General features: G+C 43.4%; 1 protein-coding gene across 4 annotated transcripts in view; it reads right to left on the reverse strand.

Annotated features, from left to right (window-relative positions):
- Positions 1-17,739, reverse strand: part of LOC105464713 (SEC11 homolog A, signal peptidase complex subunit) — a 45,492-nt gene extending 27,753 nt beyond the window's left edge. The window contains exons 1-2 of one of the 4 annotated variants that reach the window (XM_011712744.2): positions 17,547-17,684; positions 16,242-16,377 (exon numbers count right to left, since the gene is read on the reverse strand). Coding sequence is in view for 3 of the 4 variants with exons in the window: in XM_011712745.3 (XP_011711047.1) it covers positions 17,547-17,597 (51 nt within the window). In the remaining variant the exon portion in view is untranslated. Of the gene's footprint in view, positions 1-16,241; positions 16,378-17,546 lie in introns of all 4 variants that reach the window. The other 3 variants (XM_011712745.3, XM_011712743.3, XM_011712742.2) reach the window with 3 other exon arrangements.
- Between the last annotated feature and the right edge of the window lie 2,497 nt (positions 17,740-20,236).

The raw sequence follows: 20,236 nt of genomic DNA on the forward strand, positions 1-20,236 counted from the left end.
CTGTGATATGGGGATTTGTGTTTACTATTCTTTTTTTTTCTTTTTGGGAAGTATTGTGTAGAACCCTCCCCGAAAGTCCTGTGACTAGAATAAGCCACAAGACAATTTATAATCCACTCTAAGTAATATATAATAAGAAATTAAGAAAACCCTAACACAGAAAATTCAGCAAGATAAAAGTTGATAATAATTTTAAATACTACAATTTAATGGGCTACAATCTAGAAGCTGTATCCTGTGTATTTACCGATCACAATGATCAAATACACCATTGTGCTTCCTATTCTTGTAAGAGATATTTGAAGATCAACATATAGGATATGTTTGTAGAAATCAGAAGCAAAAATGTGTCTTAGAGCTACAAAATAGCAGTTGGCCTAAGTCTTAAATTCCATTTATCTTAAGACCTCAAATTAAGGGACTCATTAATCCATAATCACAATTCTCCTGCTTTCTAACTCACGAAAGGAGAAATTAGAAGCTAAGTATTACAGAGAGTATACTGATAGCAGCTAGAAGTGAAATTGATGGTGCTGAAAAAATTGAAATATCTTCAAATGGACACTATTATTGTGATCCAATAAAGTCAACGCAAGTCCTGGAATAAATCTTAAATGATAATTTTTTAAATCCCTAATAGTCTAAACAAGCATACCACCGTTAAAACAAGTTTCACTTTAGAAATCTGTTAAATCTTCTGACAAGTGAAAACATATTTAACATATACAAACACATGTATAGCAGCTTCCCTCATAATAGCCTCAAACTGGAAATAACTCAAATGCCTATCAACAGATGAATTCAGGCTCACTGGAGCATTTTAGATTTTGGATATTTCAGATTTGGGATGTTCAATCGGTAAAATGCAAATAGAAGTATTAAAAAAAAAATCCAAAATACTTCTGGCCCCAAGCATTTCAGATAAGGGATACTCAACCTGTACATAAATTGTAGTATTTCTATAAAATGGAATACTACTCAGGAATACAAAGGAATTAACTACTGACACATGCAACATAGGTGAATTTCCAAAATATGCTGTCCTGGCCAGGAGTGGTGGCTCATGCCTATACTCCCAGCACTTTGCAAGGCCAGGGAGGGCAGATCACTTGAGGCCAGGAGTTTGAGACCAGCCTGGACAACACAGCAAAACCCCGTCTCTACCAAAAATACAAAATTTATCCGGGCATGGTGGCACGTGCCTGTGGTCCCAGCTGCTCGGGAGGTTGAGGTGGGAGGATGGCTTGAACCTGGGAGGCAGAGGTTGCAGTGAGTTGAGATCACACCACTCCACTCCAGCCTGGGCGACAGAGCAAGACTCTGTCTTAAAAAAACAAACAAACAAAAAAAAACAAACAACAGAAAACAAAAAAACAAAATGAGCTAAAGAGACCAAATTTACCTTCCTGCCTGAAATAACTGAAACACTGGACAAAATATATGGAACAAGGGTTTTCAGACATTGGACATGTGACTGTGTTCAGGTAGTAAGGACTATGATTACTTAGAAAGGGGAAACAAAGAAGGTGAGACCGACAACTGCCTCAACTTATAGATCGGAGAATTTCCAGGCCACAGGGCAAAGGAGAAATGCAGACGGAGCCTAGCAGTCTCCCTGACTTGAGGATAAAGAACTGGGGAGTTCAGCCAGGCACGGTGGCTCAAGCTGTAATCCCAGATCTTACGGAGGCAGAGGCAGGAGGATAGCTTGGGCCCAAGAGTTCAAGACCTGCCTGGGCAATGTAGCAAGATCCCCATTCTCCACAAAAAAAGAAAAAAACAAAGACACACACACACAAAAAGGAAGAACTGGGAGTTCAGGGAGACAAAAGCAAAGATCAGTGCATGCATGTGAGGGGACTACTGAGGATGGAAAAAGAACCATTTAAAAGGAGCGGATAGAACAATTCCCACAGCTCTTACGGAGGAAGAATAGTTTGTTTCCACCAGAGTAGAAATCTTCATGGGGCTTTGGATTAGAGTACTCAGAAAGGTATTATTCACTTGTAGTGCAAAATTAGCCATAGACTAACAGCTGCTCTGGATCCATCTAACAAAGCTTCATAAGAGCTTGAGAAGACCAAACTGTTTCCAACTAACTTGCCTGTATCCCAGAATAAAGCTCAAGAATATTTATGCAAATACAAAAATATCCAGCACCCAAAAAGGTAAAATTCACAAAGTCTGGCAACCAATAAAAAACTACCAGATATGCAAAGAGGCAAGAAAATATGACCTATAATGAGAAAAATCAATAAATAGAAACAGACCCCAAAATGGCAGAAATTATAGGATTAGTAGAAAGGGATATCTGCTGGGCGAGGTGGCTTATGCCTGTAATCCCAGCACTTTAGGAGGCGAAGGCAGGTGGATCACAAGGTCAGGAGTTCAAGACTGGCCTGGCCATGTCTTGAAGAGACATAGTAAAACCCCGTCTCTACTAAAAATACAAAAATTAGCCTGGCGTGGTGGCGCATGCCTGTAATCCTAGCTAATCAGGAGGCTGAGGCAGGAGAATTGCTTGAATCCAGGAGGTGGAGGTTGCAGTGAGCTGAGATCACGCCACTACATTCAAGCCTGGGTGACAGAGCAAGACTCCATCTCAAAAAATAAAAAACGAAAACCAAAACCAAAAACAAAAAAAGGTAGAGGAAAACTTAACACATTAAGTAGAGATGCGGATGACAGAAAAATATCCAGAGGCCGGGCGCAGTGGCTCACACCTGTAATCCCAGCACTTTGGGAAGCCGAGGCAGGCAGATCACCTGAGGTCGGAAATTTGAGACCAGCCTGACCAACACGGAGAAACCCTGTCTCTACTAAAAATACAAAATTAGCCGGCCGTGGTGGCGCATGCGTGTAATCCCAGCTACTCGGGAGACTGAGGCAGGAGAGTCACTTGAACCTGGAAGGCAGAGGTTGCAGCGAGCCAAGATCACACCATTGCACGCACTCCAGCCTGGGCAACAAAGCTAGACTCCGTTTCAAGAAAAAACAAATGTAAATGATCAAATACTTTACTTAGAAGTTAAATATTGTTCACTTGGATAAATAAAACAATGTTCAATTATATGCTGCCTACAAAAATGCACTTTAAAGACACAAATATTGTGAAAGAAAAAGAAAAAAAGAGAAAAACACATATCATGCTTACATTAATCAAAAGAAAATTGAAGGAAAAAAAAGCAAGCTAGAGTGGTTGCATTAACATCATACAAAGTAGATTTTGGCTGGGCACAGTGGATCACGCCTGTAATCCCAGCACATTGGGAGGTCAAGGTGGGTGGATCATGAGGTCAAGAGATGGAGACCATCCTGGCCAACATGGTGAAACCCCATCTTTACTAAAAATACAAAAATTAGCTGGGTGTGGTGGCGTGCAGCTGTAGGCCCAGCTACTTGGGAAGCTGAGGCAGGAGAATCGCTTGAACCTGGGAGGTGGAGGTTGCAGTGAGCAGAGTTCACACCACTGCACTCCAGCCTGGAGACGCAGTGAGACTCTGTCTCAATAATAATAATAATAGGGAGGTAAGTTCATCATGAGGATGTAAAAATTCTAAACATTTATGCAACTAATAACCCGGCTAATTTTTTCAAAAATTTTTGGCCATGGGCGGTGGCTCACACCTATAATCCCAGCACTTTGGGAAGCCAAGGTAGGCGGATCGCCTGAGGTCAGGAGTTTGAGACCAGCCTAGCCAACATGGTGAAACCTCATCTCTACTAAAAATACAAAAATTAGCTGGGCGTGATGGCGGACACCTGTAATCCCAGCTACCTGGGAGGCTGAGGCAGGAGAATCGCTTGAACCCGGGAGGCGGAGATTGCAGTGAGCTGAGATCGCATGCACCATTGCACTCCAGCCTGGGCAACAAGAGCGAAACTCCGTCTCAAAAAAAAAAAAAAAAAAAGAAAAAATTTTAGAGATGAGGTCTTGCTACGTTGCCCAGGCTGGTCTCAAACTCCTGGGCTCAACAATCCTCCTGCCTCAGCCTCCTGAGCAGCTGAGATTATAGACACAAGCAACAGTGCCCAGTTTACAAATATATTTATACCAATATATTATACAACTTTACATATTAGACAACTTTGATGAAGTAAATCAATTCCTTGATACCTTCTTGATTCCTTGATTCCTTCTTAAGTGATACAAAATTCACTTAAGAAGAAATAGACAACCTGAATAGACCTATATTCTATTTGAATATAATTAATTTGAATTTATGGATTTAAATAATCCATATTATTAAATAATTTGAATTTATGAATTTAAAATCTTCCCACAAAGAAAACTCCAGGCTCAGATGGCATTCCCTGGCAAATTCTACCAGACATTTAAGGAAAAAAATTCTAACAATTCTAGACACTAACTCTTCCAGAAAATTGCAGAAAAGTAAATACTCCCCAACTTACTCTATTAATCCAGTAAGCCAATTTTAAGCCAGTTTTAAGTAAGGTTCTGCAACAGGTCCAGCTTTGAAAGCTCTACTAGTAGCTGGGATTACAGTAGTACCCATGTGACTCAGAAGATTTCATGGTGACTGGTATGTCTGTAATGGATAGGGATGCTATATGGAGCCTTCGGCAGTCCTTTACAAGTAAATGACAGCCAAGACCTTTCGGATAGGGACAAAGCTATACTGTCCTTTGGAGAATCGTTCTCCTTTTGAGTAACAGCTTTTAGTTTGCTACTGAGTTCTTGTAGAGACTAAAAACTTGACCACGGGCCAAGTTAATATGTGACCTGAACTCCGTGACATGCACTGGATGCCTGGACGCTGTCAGATTCACCAAGCCATAAAGTAGGACATGCATAGCAGTAAGTACTCCATCATTAAGTGTAAGTGGTATAGAGAAGACTGGGCTCAAGCATGTCCTGAAGACACAAGTAAATATGAGCAAGTGACTCAGATACCCATGGCTCCTAATAATGCTACCCTGCTTCCTCCCTCATATTGTATTTACTGCCTCATGAGGAGCTCCCCATGACAGCTGACTAAGGAAGACTTTAGGCCTGATTTGTGATGGTTCAACATAAACCATCTAGCACTAACTGAAAGCAGACAGCTGTAGCACTACAATGTCATGCAGGGTTGATCATGAAGGATTGTGAAGAAGAGAAATCCTCCCAATGGGCAGCTTCAAGCGATACTGCAGTTGTTCATTTTGCCTGGATGGAGAGATGACTACAGATGTAGATTTACATTGATTCAAAAATGACTAGCAGTTTGGCTGGATGGACAGTGACTTGGAAGGGACATCACTGGAAAGTTGAGACAAGAAGTCTAAGGAAGAGATATGTGGACAGAGCACTCCAAATATGTATATAGAATATGAAGATAATTGTGTACCATATAAATGCTCATCAAAGAATTACCTCAGCAGAAGATCTTAATAATCAGGTGAACAAAAATGACTTCTTCTGTAGATATCAGTCAGCCTATTTCCCCAGCCACCTGTCTTACCCAGCAGACTCATGACTAAAGTGGCTGCAGCAGTCAAGATAAAGGTTAGCAACATGGACTTCCACTCACCAAGACCTATTAGGTTCTAGCCAACACTGAGTGACTAGCCTGCCAACCGCAAAAAACCAATACTGCTGCCAATCCTGATGGCAGGCTGATCATACTTCATCATTTCAATCATGAAAGGAACAGCAATTTCTTCTTGCTAGACTAGCCTCTCGATATAGATTGGTCTTCCTTGTCCTTAGTATTTCCGTCAAAAAACACCATCCACAATCTTACAGAATGCCTTATTCTTCATTGTGGTATCCCATACAACACTGCTTCTGACCGGGGGACTTATTTTATAGCAACTAAAGCACAGCAGTGGGCAAGCAGTCATGGAATTCACTAGTCTTATTATGTCCCTCATCACCTTGAAGTAGCCAGCCTGAAATAACAGAATAGTAGACCATTTTCGATTTATTTGTCTCTCAACTCCAAATCCACCCTCCTTCCTTGTGTTACTCAAGCTGAATCCTATAAACACAAATCCTCTGCCAGCTGGCTTAATGTTAGGTGTAATTAATAAAGGGTATTGAAAGGCCACTGCAAAACAGAGGGCTTCCCCTCCTGGTTTCAACATGATTTTAGTCCACCTAGTACCCAGTGGGTCAGTGTGCTGGAAGCCTGGTAGTGCTCACTTCAGTGACCACCCAAGGTTGACTCGAGCCCACACACACTCTCTGCCAAATTTCTCAACCTTCCAGTAATTCACGACTATAAACCAGCTCCAGGTCAGTACTCTGGCAAATGGTATTGCCATGATAGGTTGCATGTTGCTGTGGCAGCCAAACCCTCACCAAAAGGTCTGAATCTCAGGCTTGGGAGGGGTTTGGGGTAAGGTGCTTTCTTAGTTCTTTCTTTGTTCACTCTTCCTCATCCTGGAGGATAGTAGCTATTTTCTGCATATGCTACTTCTGGAATCTTTTTTTTTTTTTTTCTTTTTAAAGAGAAAGGGTCTCATTCTGTTGCCCAGGCTAGAGTATAGTAGCATGATCATAGCTCACTGCAGGCTTAAACTTCTGGGCTCAAGTGATTCTCCCGCCTCAGCCTCCCGAGTAGCTAGGACTACAGGTGAGCACTACCATGCCTGGCTAATATTTTAACTTCTTATAGAGACTGGGTCTCACTATATTGCCCAGGTTGGTCTTGAACTCCTGGCCTCAAGTGATCCTCCTGTCCGGGCTTCCTAAAGTGCTGGGATTATAGGCATGAGCCACTGAGCCCAGCCAAGAGTCCTCTTTTACCCCTTTCAGTAGTTTAGCATCTTCTAGTAATTAACAGTTATTTATATTAGATTTTCCCTGTTCAATTACTGCTATGGTTACTCTCTTCTGCGTGACAGAAATGGCCTTTTCAGAATACAGTTATGGCATCAGCTAGGTGGCAACACTTTGTGGGTTTGGGGTAATGTCTAATGTCCTCCAGTATGTTGTATATGATCTGAATTGACAACCAACATATGGTGCTGTTTTTTCTATAGCTAGGATTCACTAGTCCAGGAATTAAAGGATAGGAATGGGTGTGACTCCTCTCATTATTACCCCTAATGATCTGGTAGTGAAATTTCTGCTTCCAGACCAGGGGCAGTGGCTCACACCTGTAATCCCAGCACTTTGGGAGGCCGAGGCGGGTGGATTACCTTAGGTCATGGTTCGAGACTAACCTGGTCAACATGGTGAAACCCCATCTCTACTAAAAATACAAAAATTAGCCAGGTGTGGTGGTGTGCACCTGTAGTCCCAACTACTCAGGAGACTGAGGCAGGAGAATTGCTTGCACCCAGGAGGCAGAGGTTGTAGTGAGCTGAGATCGCACCACTGCACTCTAGCCTGGGCAAGAGAGCCAGATTCCATCAAAAAAAAAAAAAAAAAATGCTCCCCATCCTCACAACTTTTAAATCTGCTGATTTAAAGGTTTTATTTATTTGTTTATTTATTTATTTATTTATTTTGAGATGGAGTCTCGCTCTTGTCACCCAGGCTGGAGTAGAGTGGCACAATCTCAGCTCACTGCAACCTCTGCTTCCCGGGTTCAAGCGATTCTCCTGCCTCTACTGAGTAGCTGCGAATACAGGTGCCCGCCACAATGTCCAGAATTTTTTTATTTTTCATGGAGACGGGGTTTCACCTTATTGGCTAGGCTGGTCTCGAATTCCTGACCTCAGGTGATCCACCCGCCTCAGCCTCCCAAAGCGCTGGGATTACAGATGTGAGCCACCACACCTGGACTGATTTAAAGGTTTTAATTCACAAAGGTTTTAATCCATCCATCAGGGGACATAATGGTTCCATTAAACTGAATGTTAAGACTGCTACTTGGTCACTTTGGGCTTCTCATTCCAGAGAACCAAAATGCAGCAGGGTTATAATTGGCTAGGGTGATTGATCCTGATCATCAGAGAGAAACAGGGTTGCTACTATGCCACGAGGGAAGCAAATGGAACTGGAATATAGAGGATCTCTGGGGCCCCTCAGTACTCCCATCTAAAAGTCAGTGAAAACTCCAACAACCCAATTCAGGTAGGACTTCTTATGACAACCCCAGTAAAGAAGGGTAGGTCACCCCAAGGCAAGAAATTATGACCAATTTAGGTCATTGCTGAGAGCAGAGAAAGAAAACAGCTATGACCATGTGACCAATTACAGAAACAAAGGTTATATCAGAAACGTAACTTTTGTTTTATCTTTATTCAAAAGCCGGTATGATTAAAACTGGTGTGTATAGATGCCAAGTTGACAAAGGGTAGAATCTAACAGTTTTGTACTTTGTCAACTTGGTTAAGCTAGAACTAGGTTTCCCCAAATCCCCTTCCCTGTATGGTTCTGGGTTAGAGTTGGCCAAAAAGAAATATGCCCAAGATTTGGAAGGTGAAAGTGCAGTAGAAGCTGTAATTACGCAGAAGGTCACTGTAGTTAGAGATGGTAAGACAGACACTGAGGGGCTAGCAGAATTCAGCTCTTCTGGCTGACTCAGAGACTAGACAGACAGGCAACGGCCTCCCACGGATCTCTCCATCTGCTCTCCTTTGCAGTCTCACTCCAGCAGCTGGACGTGGAATCCTGTCCCAGACTCCATGGCAAGCTTAGATCTGTCCACCCAAACCAGTGCTTCAGAAGAGCTGCTTAGTGACATTCCTCTGGGTCTCTAATCCACTTTTAGACTCTTATCCAGTTTCTCCTACAATTGTGTGAGACTTTTTTTTTTTTGAGATGGAGTCTCACTCTGTCGCCAGACTGGAGTGCAGTGGAGCAATCTTGGCCTACTGCGACCTCCGCCTCCCAGGTTCAATCAATTCTCCTGCCTCAGCTTCCTGGGTAGCTGGGACTACAGGCGCACGCCACCAGTCCCAGCTAATTTTTGTATTTTTAGTAGAGAAAGGGTTTCACCATGTTGGCCAGGATGGTCTCGATCTCTTGGCCTCGTGATCCACCTGCCTTGGCCTCCCAAAGTGCTGGGATTACAGGCATGAATCACCGCGCCCTGCCGAGGTTTTATTACTATAATAAATCCATTATTCAATAATACTCATGGTAGTTATTCTTCCAGACTAAACCCTGACTGATAAACCATGTTTTTTGGACAAAATTTTCCAGTTAAGGGGTAAATACCTTAAGTGTCTAGATTCTATATCTCACTTTCTTCCTTGAGCAGAAAAGATAACCCTTTTGAAGAAGAGTTAAAACCCCAGTTTCTCCTAAGGGGAGCTCATCTTTACTGTTATAGGTTTGTGCCATCTGGCTGTGGAAAAGAAAAATCATCCTTGCCTTTATGTCATTTGTGGAGAGAACGTTATGAAAAAAATAACAGATGTAAAATATCAAGGAATGGTAGCAAGAAAATATCTTTGTTACTATGGTACTGTATTCTGGATTTTGCTCAGTTACACGGAATAAAGAATAATTTCTGGCTGTTCAAAAGAATATATTAGTCGGGTATAGTGGCTCACACCTGTAATCCCAGCACTTTGGGAGGCCAAGGCTGGTGAATCACTTGAGGTCAGGAGTTCAAGACCAGCCTGGCCAACATGGTGAAACCCCATCTTTACTAAAAAATACAAAAAGTTAGCCAGGCGTGGTGGCACACGCCTGTAATCCCAGTTACTCAGGAGACTGAGGCAAGATAAGTGCTTGAACCCAGGAGGCAGAGGTTGCAGTGAGATGGCACCACTGTACTCCAGCCTGGGTGACAGAGTGAGACTCTGTCTCAAAAAAAAAAGAATATACCTGTTGATGTTAATTGCAGTTTACAATAAAATTTTACTTGTGATTTTCTTGTGTATGTAATGGAGACTGATACCAATATTTCTACATTGAAACTTGGCAATTCATTAATAAATCTTGACACTCTGCCGGTAATAAAGATTTTCCTGATCCTAAATAAGACCAGATCACTTTCCTATAAAAAAAAAAGTATCCTCTGTGTTGGATACACCTCCTATTTACTTCACATTTATCCATATTAGGTCTATGACTAAGAAAAATGTCTTAGGTTTCTGTATGTTTCAGGGACAACTCATTAAAAAAAAAAAAGTATCAAAGATACCTAGGCAACAGGGCAAAATCTCACCTCTACAAAAAATACAAAAATTAACCAGGCATGAGTTGGAGTCTCACTATGGTACCCAGTACACCTGTAGTCCCAACTACTTGGGAGGCTGAGGTGGGAGGATGGCTTGGACCCAGGAGGTTGAGGCTGCAGTGAGCTGTAATCGCGTCACTGGACTCCAGCCTAGGTGACAGAGCGAGACCTTATCTCAGGAAAAAAAAAAAAAAGAAAGAAAAAAAAAGTTATCTAGAAATCATTAAAATATCACTGCAATAACAGTTAAGAGTTGGGTCATACTAAGAGATAGGAAGATATAAAAAGAATGAAGGCTCCTATTAAGTCTCAAGGACTTTACATTTAGGCAGGAAGGCATACAGATAATTAAAACCCAGAGAAATGCAAATTCAATCAAGCAATGTAAGTGGCCTGCGGGGAGTTAAGTACACATTTATGGGAGTCTGCTTAGTTCCTTCAGGGCTCAGACAGGCATCTAGTCACATCCTGGCCAATAAAAAAATCTCAGCAAGCAGAGAAGTCAATTCTAAATATTACATGTGACCTACATGTAACATAAAAATAATTTGGCATAACATACCTATTTCATTAGTGAGTAAATATATATATATTTTTTAAGAGATGGGGTCTCACTGTGTTGCCCAGGCTAGACTTGAACTCCTTGGGCTCAAGCAATCATCCTGCCTCAGCCTCCCTGAGCAGCTGGTACTACAGGTGCAGCACCACACCTAGCTATCATTTTTAACCCCAGAATGATTTATAATTAAAAATAGAATGTTTAAGGGAAAGCGTGCATAGTGTTAATATTCTTATGTTAAGAACTCTGTTCATATTTGTTTTTGTTTTTTGTATTGTTTTGTTTTTTGAGATGGAGTCTCGCTCTGTCACCCAGACTGGAGTGCAGTGGTGTGATCTTGGCTCACTGCAACCACCATCTCCAGGGTTCAAGCAATTCTTCTGCCTCAGCCTCCCGAGAAGCTGGGATTACAGGTGCACACCACCACGCCCCACTAATTTTTGTATTTTTAGTAGAGACGGGGTTTCACTACGTTGACCAGGCTGATCTCGAACTCCTGACCTCAAGTGATCTGCTTGCCTCAGCCTCTGAAAGTGCTGGGACTACAAGTGTGAGCCACTGCGTCTGGCCTTTACTGTTCTTTTTTTTGAGACAGGGTCTCACACTGTTACCCAGGCTGGAGTGCAGTGGCACAATCTTGGCTCACTGCAACCTCTGCCTTCCGGGTTCAAGTGATTCTTGTGCCTCGGCCACCTGTGTAGCTGGGATTACAGGCGTGTGCCACCACACCTGGCTAATTTTTGTATTTTTAGTAGAAATGGGGTTTCACTATGTTGCCCAGGCTGATCTCAAACTCCTGGGCTCAAGCGATTCATCCACCTTGGCCTCCACCATTACAGGCGTGAGCCACTGCACCCAGCCATATTTGGTATTTTAACTTCTGTAAAATTTAAGAGAATTTGACCTAGTGAAGTAATAAGTTAGCCTTAAAAATTCGTTTAAAATGTGTAATCAGTTGTTTTAGATTTATTATTTGAATCAGAAAGTTTATTATTTATACAGTGCTGAAACATTTTAAGAGAACTTAAGAAGTCTGATCTATAAAAATGATGTAAGTAGTCCATGTTTGTTGAATAATTGAAGTTCTTTAAAATAACTTTTTAATTTATAAAGTTTAATCATTTTAAGATGTTTAACTTTGTAAATTAAACCAAACATAGGCTCTTAAAAGTGATTGTTGGCCGAGTGCAGTAGCTCACACCTGAAATCCCAACACTTTGGTAGGCCGAGGCAGGTAGATCACTTGAGGTCAGGAGTTCGAGACCAGCCTGGCCAACATGGTGAAACCTCGTCTCTACTAAAAAAAAATACAAAAATTAGCCGGGAATGGTAGTGCACGCCTATAATCCCAGTTACTCTGGAGGCTGTGGCAGAAGAATTGTGTGAACCCAGGAGGCAGAGGTTGCAGTGAGCCGAGATGGTGCCACCACACTTCAGCCTGGGCAACAGAGTGAGATTGTCTCAAAAATAAAAAAGTGATTGTTAAAATTTGCTACACTTTAAATAGGATAAGATTTGTAAACAAATTCCAAAAATTTAAGAAAGAATTTAGTTTTAAAATTTTAGGTTTTACAAATTATTATTAGAACTAAAGATAACTCTAAATAGGCTTTTCTGCACACAAAAACCACCTCAATGTGCATTTAAAAATGCTTGTATCTTTGGGAGGCTGAGGTGGGCGGACCACGAGGTCAGGAAATCAAGACCATCCTGGCTAACACGGTGAAACCCCTAAAAATACAAAAAATTAGTGTGTGATCACATGCATCTGTAGTCCCAGTTACTTGGGAAGCTGAGGCAGGAGAATCGCTTGAACCTGGGAGTGGGTAGCTTCCAGTGAGCCAAGAATGAGCCATTGCACTCCAGCCTGGGCAACAGAGCGAGACTCCATCTCAAAACAAAACAAACAAAAAAATTGCTTACATTAAGGTTGGGCACAGTGACTCACACTTATAATCAATTCCAGCTCTTTGGGAGGCTGAGGTGGGCGGATGGCTGAGCTCAAGAGTTCACGACTAGCCTGGGCAACCTGGTGAAATCCAGACTCTACAAAAAATACAAAAATTAGCCAGGTAGGGTGTCGCTAGCCAGTAGTCCCAGCTACTCCAGAGGCTGAGGTGGGAGAATCACTTGATCCCGGAAGGAGGAGGTTGCAGGGAGCCAAGATCCTGCCACTGTACTCCAGCCAAGTCAACAGAGTGAGACCCTGTCTCAAAACAAACAAACAAAAATCTAAAAAAAAAAAAAAAACCTCTCATACTAATCAGTGGCGTGCTGGAACCAGCTTCCTAAATTTTCAGCAATTCTGCAAGCTGGTTGTTAAACACAGTGCTGTTAAAAAACTAGAATAATAAATTATATTAAAGGCCAGGCACGGTGGCTCATGCCTGTAACCCCAGCACTTTAGGAGGCCAAAGTGGTCAGATCACTTGAGGTCCGGAGTTCAAGACCAGCCTGGTCAACATAGTGAAACCCCCATCTCTACTAAAAATACAAAAATTAGCCAGACATGGTGGCACGCACCTGTAATCCCAGCTACTTGGTTGCAGTGAGCTGAGATCACATCACTGCACTCCAGCCTGGGTGACAGAACACAGCGAGACTCTATCTCCAAAAAAAAAAAAAAAAGAAGTCATACACCAAACAAAGGTAAGTATACAAATAAAATAGTATATGACTATTAGCTAAAAGGACCTTAAAGATCACCTAATATTCTAGGGTGGTACCCAGAGACTAAGAAAGAATACAAGCAGTACTGTTAAAAATAAATTAATTTAAACAACTTGGCTGGGTGTGGTGGCTCACATCTGCAATCCCAGCAGTTTGAGGGTCCGAGGTGGGAGGATCACTCGAGCCCAGGAATTTGAGACCAGCTTGGGGAGAATAGCAAGACTCCATCTCTATAAAAAATACAAAAATTAGCCAGGCATGGTGGCATATATCCATAGTCCCAACTACTCAGAAGCCTAAGGTGGGAGGATTGCCCGAGCCGAGGAGTTCAAGGCTGCAGTAAGATGTGACTATGCTACTGCACTCCAGCCTGGGCAACAGACACAGACCTTGTCTTTAAAAAAAAAAAAAAAAAAAAAAGGAAGAAACCCAACATACCTCTACCTCTATTATAAAGCCCAGAATCCAGAACACAGACAACATGAAATACTGGGGAGGATGTGGAGCAAAAGGAACTCTCACTCATTGCTGGTGGAAGGCAAAACAGTACAGCCATTCTGAAAGTGTTTCACAGTTTTTTTATAAAACTAAAACATACTCTGTTTGTTTTGTTTTGTTTTGAGACGGAGCCTTGCTCTGTCACCCAGGCTGGAGTGCAGTGGTGCGATCTGGGCTTACTGCAACCTCTGCCTCCCAGGTTCAAGCCATTCTCCTGCCTCAGCCTCCTGAGTAGCTGGGATTACAGGTGTGCACCACCACGCTCCGCTAATTTTTATATTTTTAGTAGAGACAGGGTTTCACCATTTTGGCCAGGCTGGTGCTGAACTCTTGGCCTCTAGTGACCCTCCAACCTCGGCCTCACAAAGTGCTGGGATTACAGGCATGAGCCACTGCGTCCGGCCTAAAAATTGATTAAAACTCCAAAGAATACATATTCTATGATTCCATTTATATAAAATGCAAACCCCTCTATACTGACAAAAAGCACATTAGAGGTGGGACAGAAGGGGTCTTGTAGGTGATATATATGTTCTGTATCTTGATTGTGATCGGTATACATAAGTATAAAAACTTATCAAACAGTACACTGTAAACGGATGGAGTTCATTTACTAAAGTATTCCTCTGTGGATCTGATAAGAAAAAAAATAAAAACTCAAACAAAGTAATCAGACACTTAAAATAGATGTAATATGTAATTAGGTATAAGCAGAGAAGTTATGCAAACAATAGCAACTTTTAGAGGAATAAAACAAAATTCTAATTTCCCTCTTTCATTTGATTAATTCTCAGTATCTACATGTACCTACATGTATTGTCAATTCTTTTTCCCAGATATTACATACAGATAAAGAGCTCATTTCATAACTCTCCCTCACCCCATCGTATTCAATCTCTCCTATCCATTCCTGACAACCTCTGGGAGGCCAGGGTGGATAATTTCACCATTTAAACTTCCACTAACCCTGAATGTCATAGATGCAATGAATTCTGAACCACAATCACTCCATAGTAGAGAAACACAGGGCAGAATAGCCCACTCATTTTATCTTCATGTATCTGGTCTCTCTTCCTGTCCATTTTGTTAGAGCAGGAGGAGTGCCTTATATATCTCTATGCTTTAGAGCCTATCTAGCAGGTTTGCAAGTGCTGAGTGAATTCCTTCCCTTTTGATTATTGGAATGCTAACCAACCCAGGTTAAAGATGTAGCTATTGGTCGGGCACAGTGGCTCACGCCTGTAATCCCAGTACTTTGGGAGGCCGAGGCAGGCGGATCACGAGGTCAGGAGATCAACACCATCCTGGCTAACACAGTGAAACCCCGTCTCTACTAAAAATATAAAAAATTAGCTGGGCGTGGCGGCGGGCACCTGTAGTCCCAGCTACTCGGGAGACTGAGTCAGGGGAACGACATGAACCCAGGAGGCGGAGCTTGCAGTGAGACGAGATAGCACCACTGCAGTCCCACTTGGGCGAAAGAGCGAGACTTCCATCTAAAAAAAAAAAAAAAAGATGAAGCTATTAAGAAGGTCTTTCAAGATCCAACTTAAATGCTAGTATCTCCTTGAAGCTGTTCGTAATGCCCTGACTCTCACAATTTTCTCACAATCTCTCACAATTTTCCTACCACTGCTAGAATGGGTCATATCCTTCTTTATCCAAGTGTTCAGGCTTTAAAGAACTGAGATCAAATCCACATCCTGCCATTTACCTTCTTTTTTTTTTTTTTTTTTTTGAGACAGAGTCTCGCTCTGTTGCCAGGCTGGAGTGCAGTGGCACGATCTCAACTCACTGCAATCTCCACCGCCCGGGCGATTCTCCTGTCTCAACCTCCCAAGTAGCTGGGACTACAGGCATGCGCCACCAGGCCCAGCTAATTTCTGTATTTTTAGTAGAGAGGGGGTTTGAACACGTTGGCCAGGATGGTCTTGATTTCTTGACCTTGTGATCCGCCCGCCTCAGCCTCCCAAAATGCTGGGATTACAGGCATGAGCCACCACACCCAGCCTACCTTCTATCGTAAGCAAATCACTAAAGCTCTATAACAAGGACATCAACCACAGCACAGCCAATACTCACCATGTGCCAGACGCTCTTCTGAGGACGTTATATTAACTCATTTAATCTTCATAGCAACCCTACGGTTGCACAACATAGTGAATGCAACTAATGTCAGTGAAGTATACACTTAAAAATGATTAAAATGGAATATTTTATGTTGCGTATCTTTTTACAATAATAAACGTAAACATAGGCACAGAGAGGTTAAGTAATCTGCTCAAAGTCATACAGCCAGTAAACAGCAGAGCTACTTCAAACCTCAGAAATCTAGCTTTAGAGTCCATACTCTTAACTTCTATACTGTATTGCTTCTCATAAAGTCTCATTTTCTTCATATGTTTAATATGAACAACATTACCTACCTTACATGTGTATAAAGTGCTTCACGCATGGTAAGAGCTCAAAAAAGTTATTGTTTTGCCTTAGTTCTTTTCTACACATTTAGGCTCCTTGAAGGCCGAGTCTTTCTTAACTATCTTTGCATTTCTCTCATTGCACCTGGCATAGAGTACAACAAATATCAGACTCAAAATAAATACTGTCTTCAGAGGAATGTCTGTGGCATCTAGAAAATCCAAATATGGATTAAAAAAAGACAACACTATACGAGTAAAAATTTGAAGTGTTGTCATAAAAACATAAAGTAACATTTGTGCAATTTTTATAGAATGCTCAATTCTGACAGAATTGACACTGAGCTAGCTAAGGCCTGAAGGGGAGTAAGAAAAGATTGTGTACCTACTTCCCTAAGTGGCAGCTATAAGTACAAAAAAATGCAAGTCCAAGGAAAAAAAAATCCTTAATGGTGACATCAGGATAATCATAACAGTAAAATACTGTTTAAAACAAACAAACAAGTCCGATGCAGCAAAACTAGGCTCTACAGACACACTTAGTGCCAAAGACAAAACAGAGCAAACTTTTCTAAGGACTAAATAATTACAACAGTATTCTCAGTACTATTTGGCATACGATCTAGAAGATCAAGGTAGAGCAAAGTGTAAGGACAAAATCAGAAGACCCACATTTCCAGACCCCCCTGGCACTGATATCGGACTGTAAAACCATAGATTCTGAGGGCTGCCACCTTAGTGCTAAGCGGACGCAAGGGAAAGTGGTGTAACTGTTCCAACTCGGAGCTCACAGCGGTCCAAGTCAAAGTCGGTGCAGCCCGCTACGGCTCAGCTCTACTAAAGGGTTGCAAGGAGCTGAAAGCAGCAAAACGGCTTCTTGGGGCCTACAATCGCCTTGCTGAGCGCTCCAGAAACCGGCTAAACCTTGTCTCTCCCAAATCCACCTGGAGTCGCTCCGACTGGAGAAATCAAGAGTCGGCCGCCTTAAAATGACTAAAACAATAAGCAACCCCAACTCCCACTTTCAAAGCACGTACGGTTTCCATTTGCTCCCCTGCCTCAGTAGGAGGAATGGAACATGAAGACACCGTTTCCCGCCCCGCCCCGCCCCAGGTAGGCCCTGAATCAGTTCGGGGTTAAAAATAATGAGGCGGACAAGGCGGCCTCTGGCCACAGACTCCAAAGCAAGGGAATGACCCGGGCAACAGACCAGCTCAGACCCTCACACCAGGACCCTCGGGTCCGCCAGGCCCCGCAGCAGCAGCCTGGAAGAGACAGGAAGAGCCAGGAGAAAAAGAGGACGGCCAAGCTCACCTGCCGCTTGTTCATCCGCCGCACATCGTCCAAAAAGTCTAAAGACAGCATGGCGGGGACGGCGAGCAGGACACCGGCAGGGCAGATGGCGCGATGACCAGCGGGCGGAACGACTGGCGCTCGGGTCGGGCTCACACTGGACAGGACCCCGCAGTGCTTGCACTTCCGCTTCCGGGGCGGGAGCTGGCACGGTAGGGCACGGTCCCCGCCCCCCGCGCCACTTCGCTGCGGAGACCTGAGAGACTCACGACCGTGCTAGTCCAGTCTCAGGGCTCGGCCTCGCTGTGGGAGGGTTCTCCCGCACTGGCTCTCGCCTGCCAAGAACTGACTGGACTCCACTTTCCGTGCTCGGCTCCGCGGCCCCTCACGGAGGCGGCGACCCAGGCTTAGATGAGGAGGCTGCCCAGCCACCTTCGCAAGGCGGGCCCGTGTGCCCGCCCGGCCAATCGCAAGCAACCTCTCCGGTGTGGGCGGGTAGAAGCGGTTCCGCGTCCCGGCGTAGGTATGGGTGTGGCAGTGGATGTGTGGTGTGATAGTGGGTTCTCAGGTCGAGCAAGTCTCCCCGGGTTACGGAGCAAGTCCTTCCTTCCTTCCTCCCTTCCTCCCTTCCTCCCTTCCTCCCTTCCTCCCTTCCTCCCCTCCTCCCTTCCTCCCTCCCTCCCCTCCTCCCTTCCTCCCTCCCTCCCCTCCCTCTCTCCCTCCCTCCCCTCCCTCTCTCCCTCCCTTCCTTCCTCTTCCCTCCCTCCCTCTGTCTCTGTCGAGGTGCTTGCTTGCTTGCTTTCTCTCTCTCTCTCTCTCTCTCTCTCTCTGTCTGTCTCTCTGTCTCTTTCTTTCTCTCTCTCCTTTCTTTCTCACTGTCGCCCAGGCTGGAGTGCAGTGGCGCAATCTCAGCTCACTGCAAACTCCGCCTCACAGGAGATTCTCCTGCCTCGGGCTTCCAAGTAGCTGGGACTACGCGCGCGCCACCACGCCTGGCTTATTTTTGTATTTTTAGTGGAGACAGGGTTTCACTATGTTGGCAAGACTGGTCTCAAACTCCTGGCTAATTTTTCTATTTTTAATAGAGACGGGGTTTCACTGTGTTGGCCAGGCTGGTCTCGAACTCCTGAGCTCAGGTGATCCGCCCGCCTTGGCGTCCCAAAGTGCTGGCATTACAATCGTGAGCCACCTCGCCGGGCCGTCCAGCTGCTTTCAGTAAGTGCTTTTCGCGTAAGGTTGGACCATGTGAGAGACCTTCAAAGCACTGCCTGAGCCTGCCAGGAGTTTACAGTCCAATTGGAGAGAAAACTGCCCGGGAAAATTAGAAAACATCCAAATGGTGCAACAACGTGATGAGACCATCAGTGGTGTGGGTCTTTAGGAAGTGGCTTCCTTTCCGACCTTGACTTTGCTGACAGGATTTGACATGGTCTCCTTGAATTCTACCTCCTGATTTTCTTAACTCGGGCACCTTGATGTGACTATCTTTTTGCTACCTTTTGCTTTGACTGGCCAAAGCTCCTAATACTCACTTCAGTCAACAAAGATTAAAGCTGGATTACTTGGTATCATTTCTCTCTCTCTCTCTTTCCCCACCCCCGCCCCAAAATAATCATTCTCTCTCGTTAGGGAAAGATGAATGAAGGATATACTGGAACTCTTTCTAGTATCCTCGAAATTCTTTAAATGGAAAGTCATTGCAAAATAAAAACTTGAATTCATTGGAGGGTGGCTATAATAAAAAAGACAAATAATACTAAGTTTAGGGGAGGATGTGAAGAAATTGGAACTTTTTTCTTTACATGTGAAGAAATTGCAACTTTTTACATTCCCACTGCTGGTGGGAATGTAAAATGGTACAGCCGCTTTGGGAAATCGCTGCAGTTCCTCAAAAGGTTAAAGATGGGCCCTGCACAGTGGCTCATACCTGTAATCCCAGCACTTTAGGAGGCTGAGGCAGGTGGATCACCTGAGGTCAGGAGTTCCAGACTAGCCTGGCGAACATGGTGAAAACCCAGCTCTACTAAAAATAACGAAAATTAGCCGGGTGTGGTGGTGGGCGCCTGTAATCTCAGCTCCTGGGGAGGCTGAGTCAGGAGAATCGCTTGAACCCAGGAAGCGGAGGTTGCGGTGAGCCAAGATCGTGCCACTGCACTCCACCTTGGGCGACAGAGCAAGACTCCATTTCAAAACAAACAAAAAAGGTTAAAGCTGGAATCATCATATTAACCAGCAATTCCACTGCTAGGTATATACCCAAAAAAAGAGAAAACATTTGTCCACACAAAAATTTGCACATGAATGTTCACACCATTATTCATAACAGCTAAAAAGTGGACATAACTGAAATGCTTATCAACTAATGAAGGGATAAATAAATGTGGTATATTGGAATAATGTACTAATAATTCCGCTGTTACAATGGAATATTATTTGGCAACAAAAGGAAATACTACAACATGAATGACCCTTCAAACAGTTTTAGTGAAAGGATCCAGTCACAAAAGACAAAGTATTGCATGATTCCATTTAGGTAAAATATCTAGAATAGACAAATCCACAGAGATGGAAATCAGTGGTTGCCTAGGGCTGGGAGAGTTGGAGAAAATGGGGAGTGGCTGCTAATGGGTATGGAGTTTATTTTAGGGTATGCTAGTTGTACAGCTATGTGAATATACTCAAAACCATTAAATTGCATAATTTACATTGGT

The sequence above is a fragment of the Macaca nemestrina genome, chromosome 7, assembly GCF_043159975.1.
Source record: "Macaca nemestrina isolate mMacNem1 chromosome 7, mMacNem.hap1, whole genome shotgun sequence".
Taxonomy (NCBI): domain Eukaryota; kingdom Metazoa; phylum Chordata; class Mammalia; order Primates; family Cercopithecidae; genus Macaca; species Macaca nemestrina.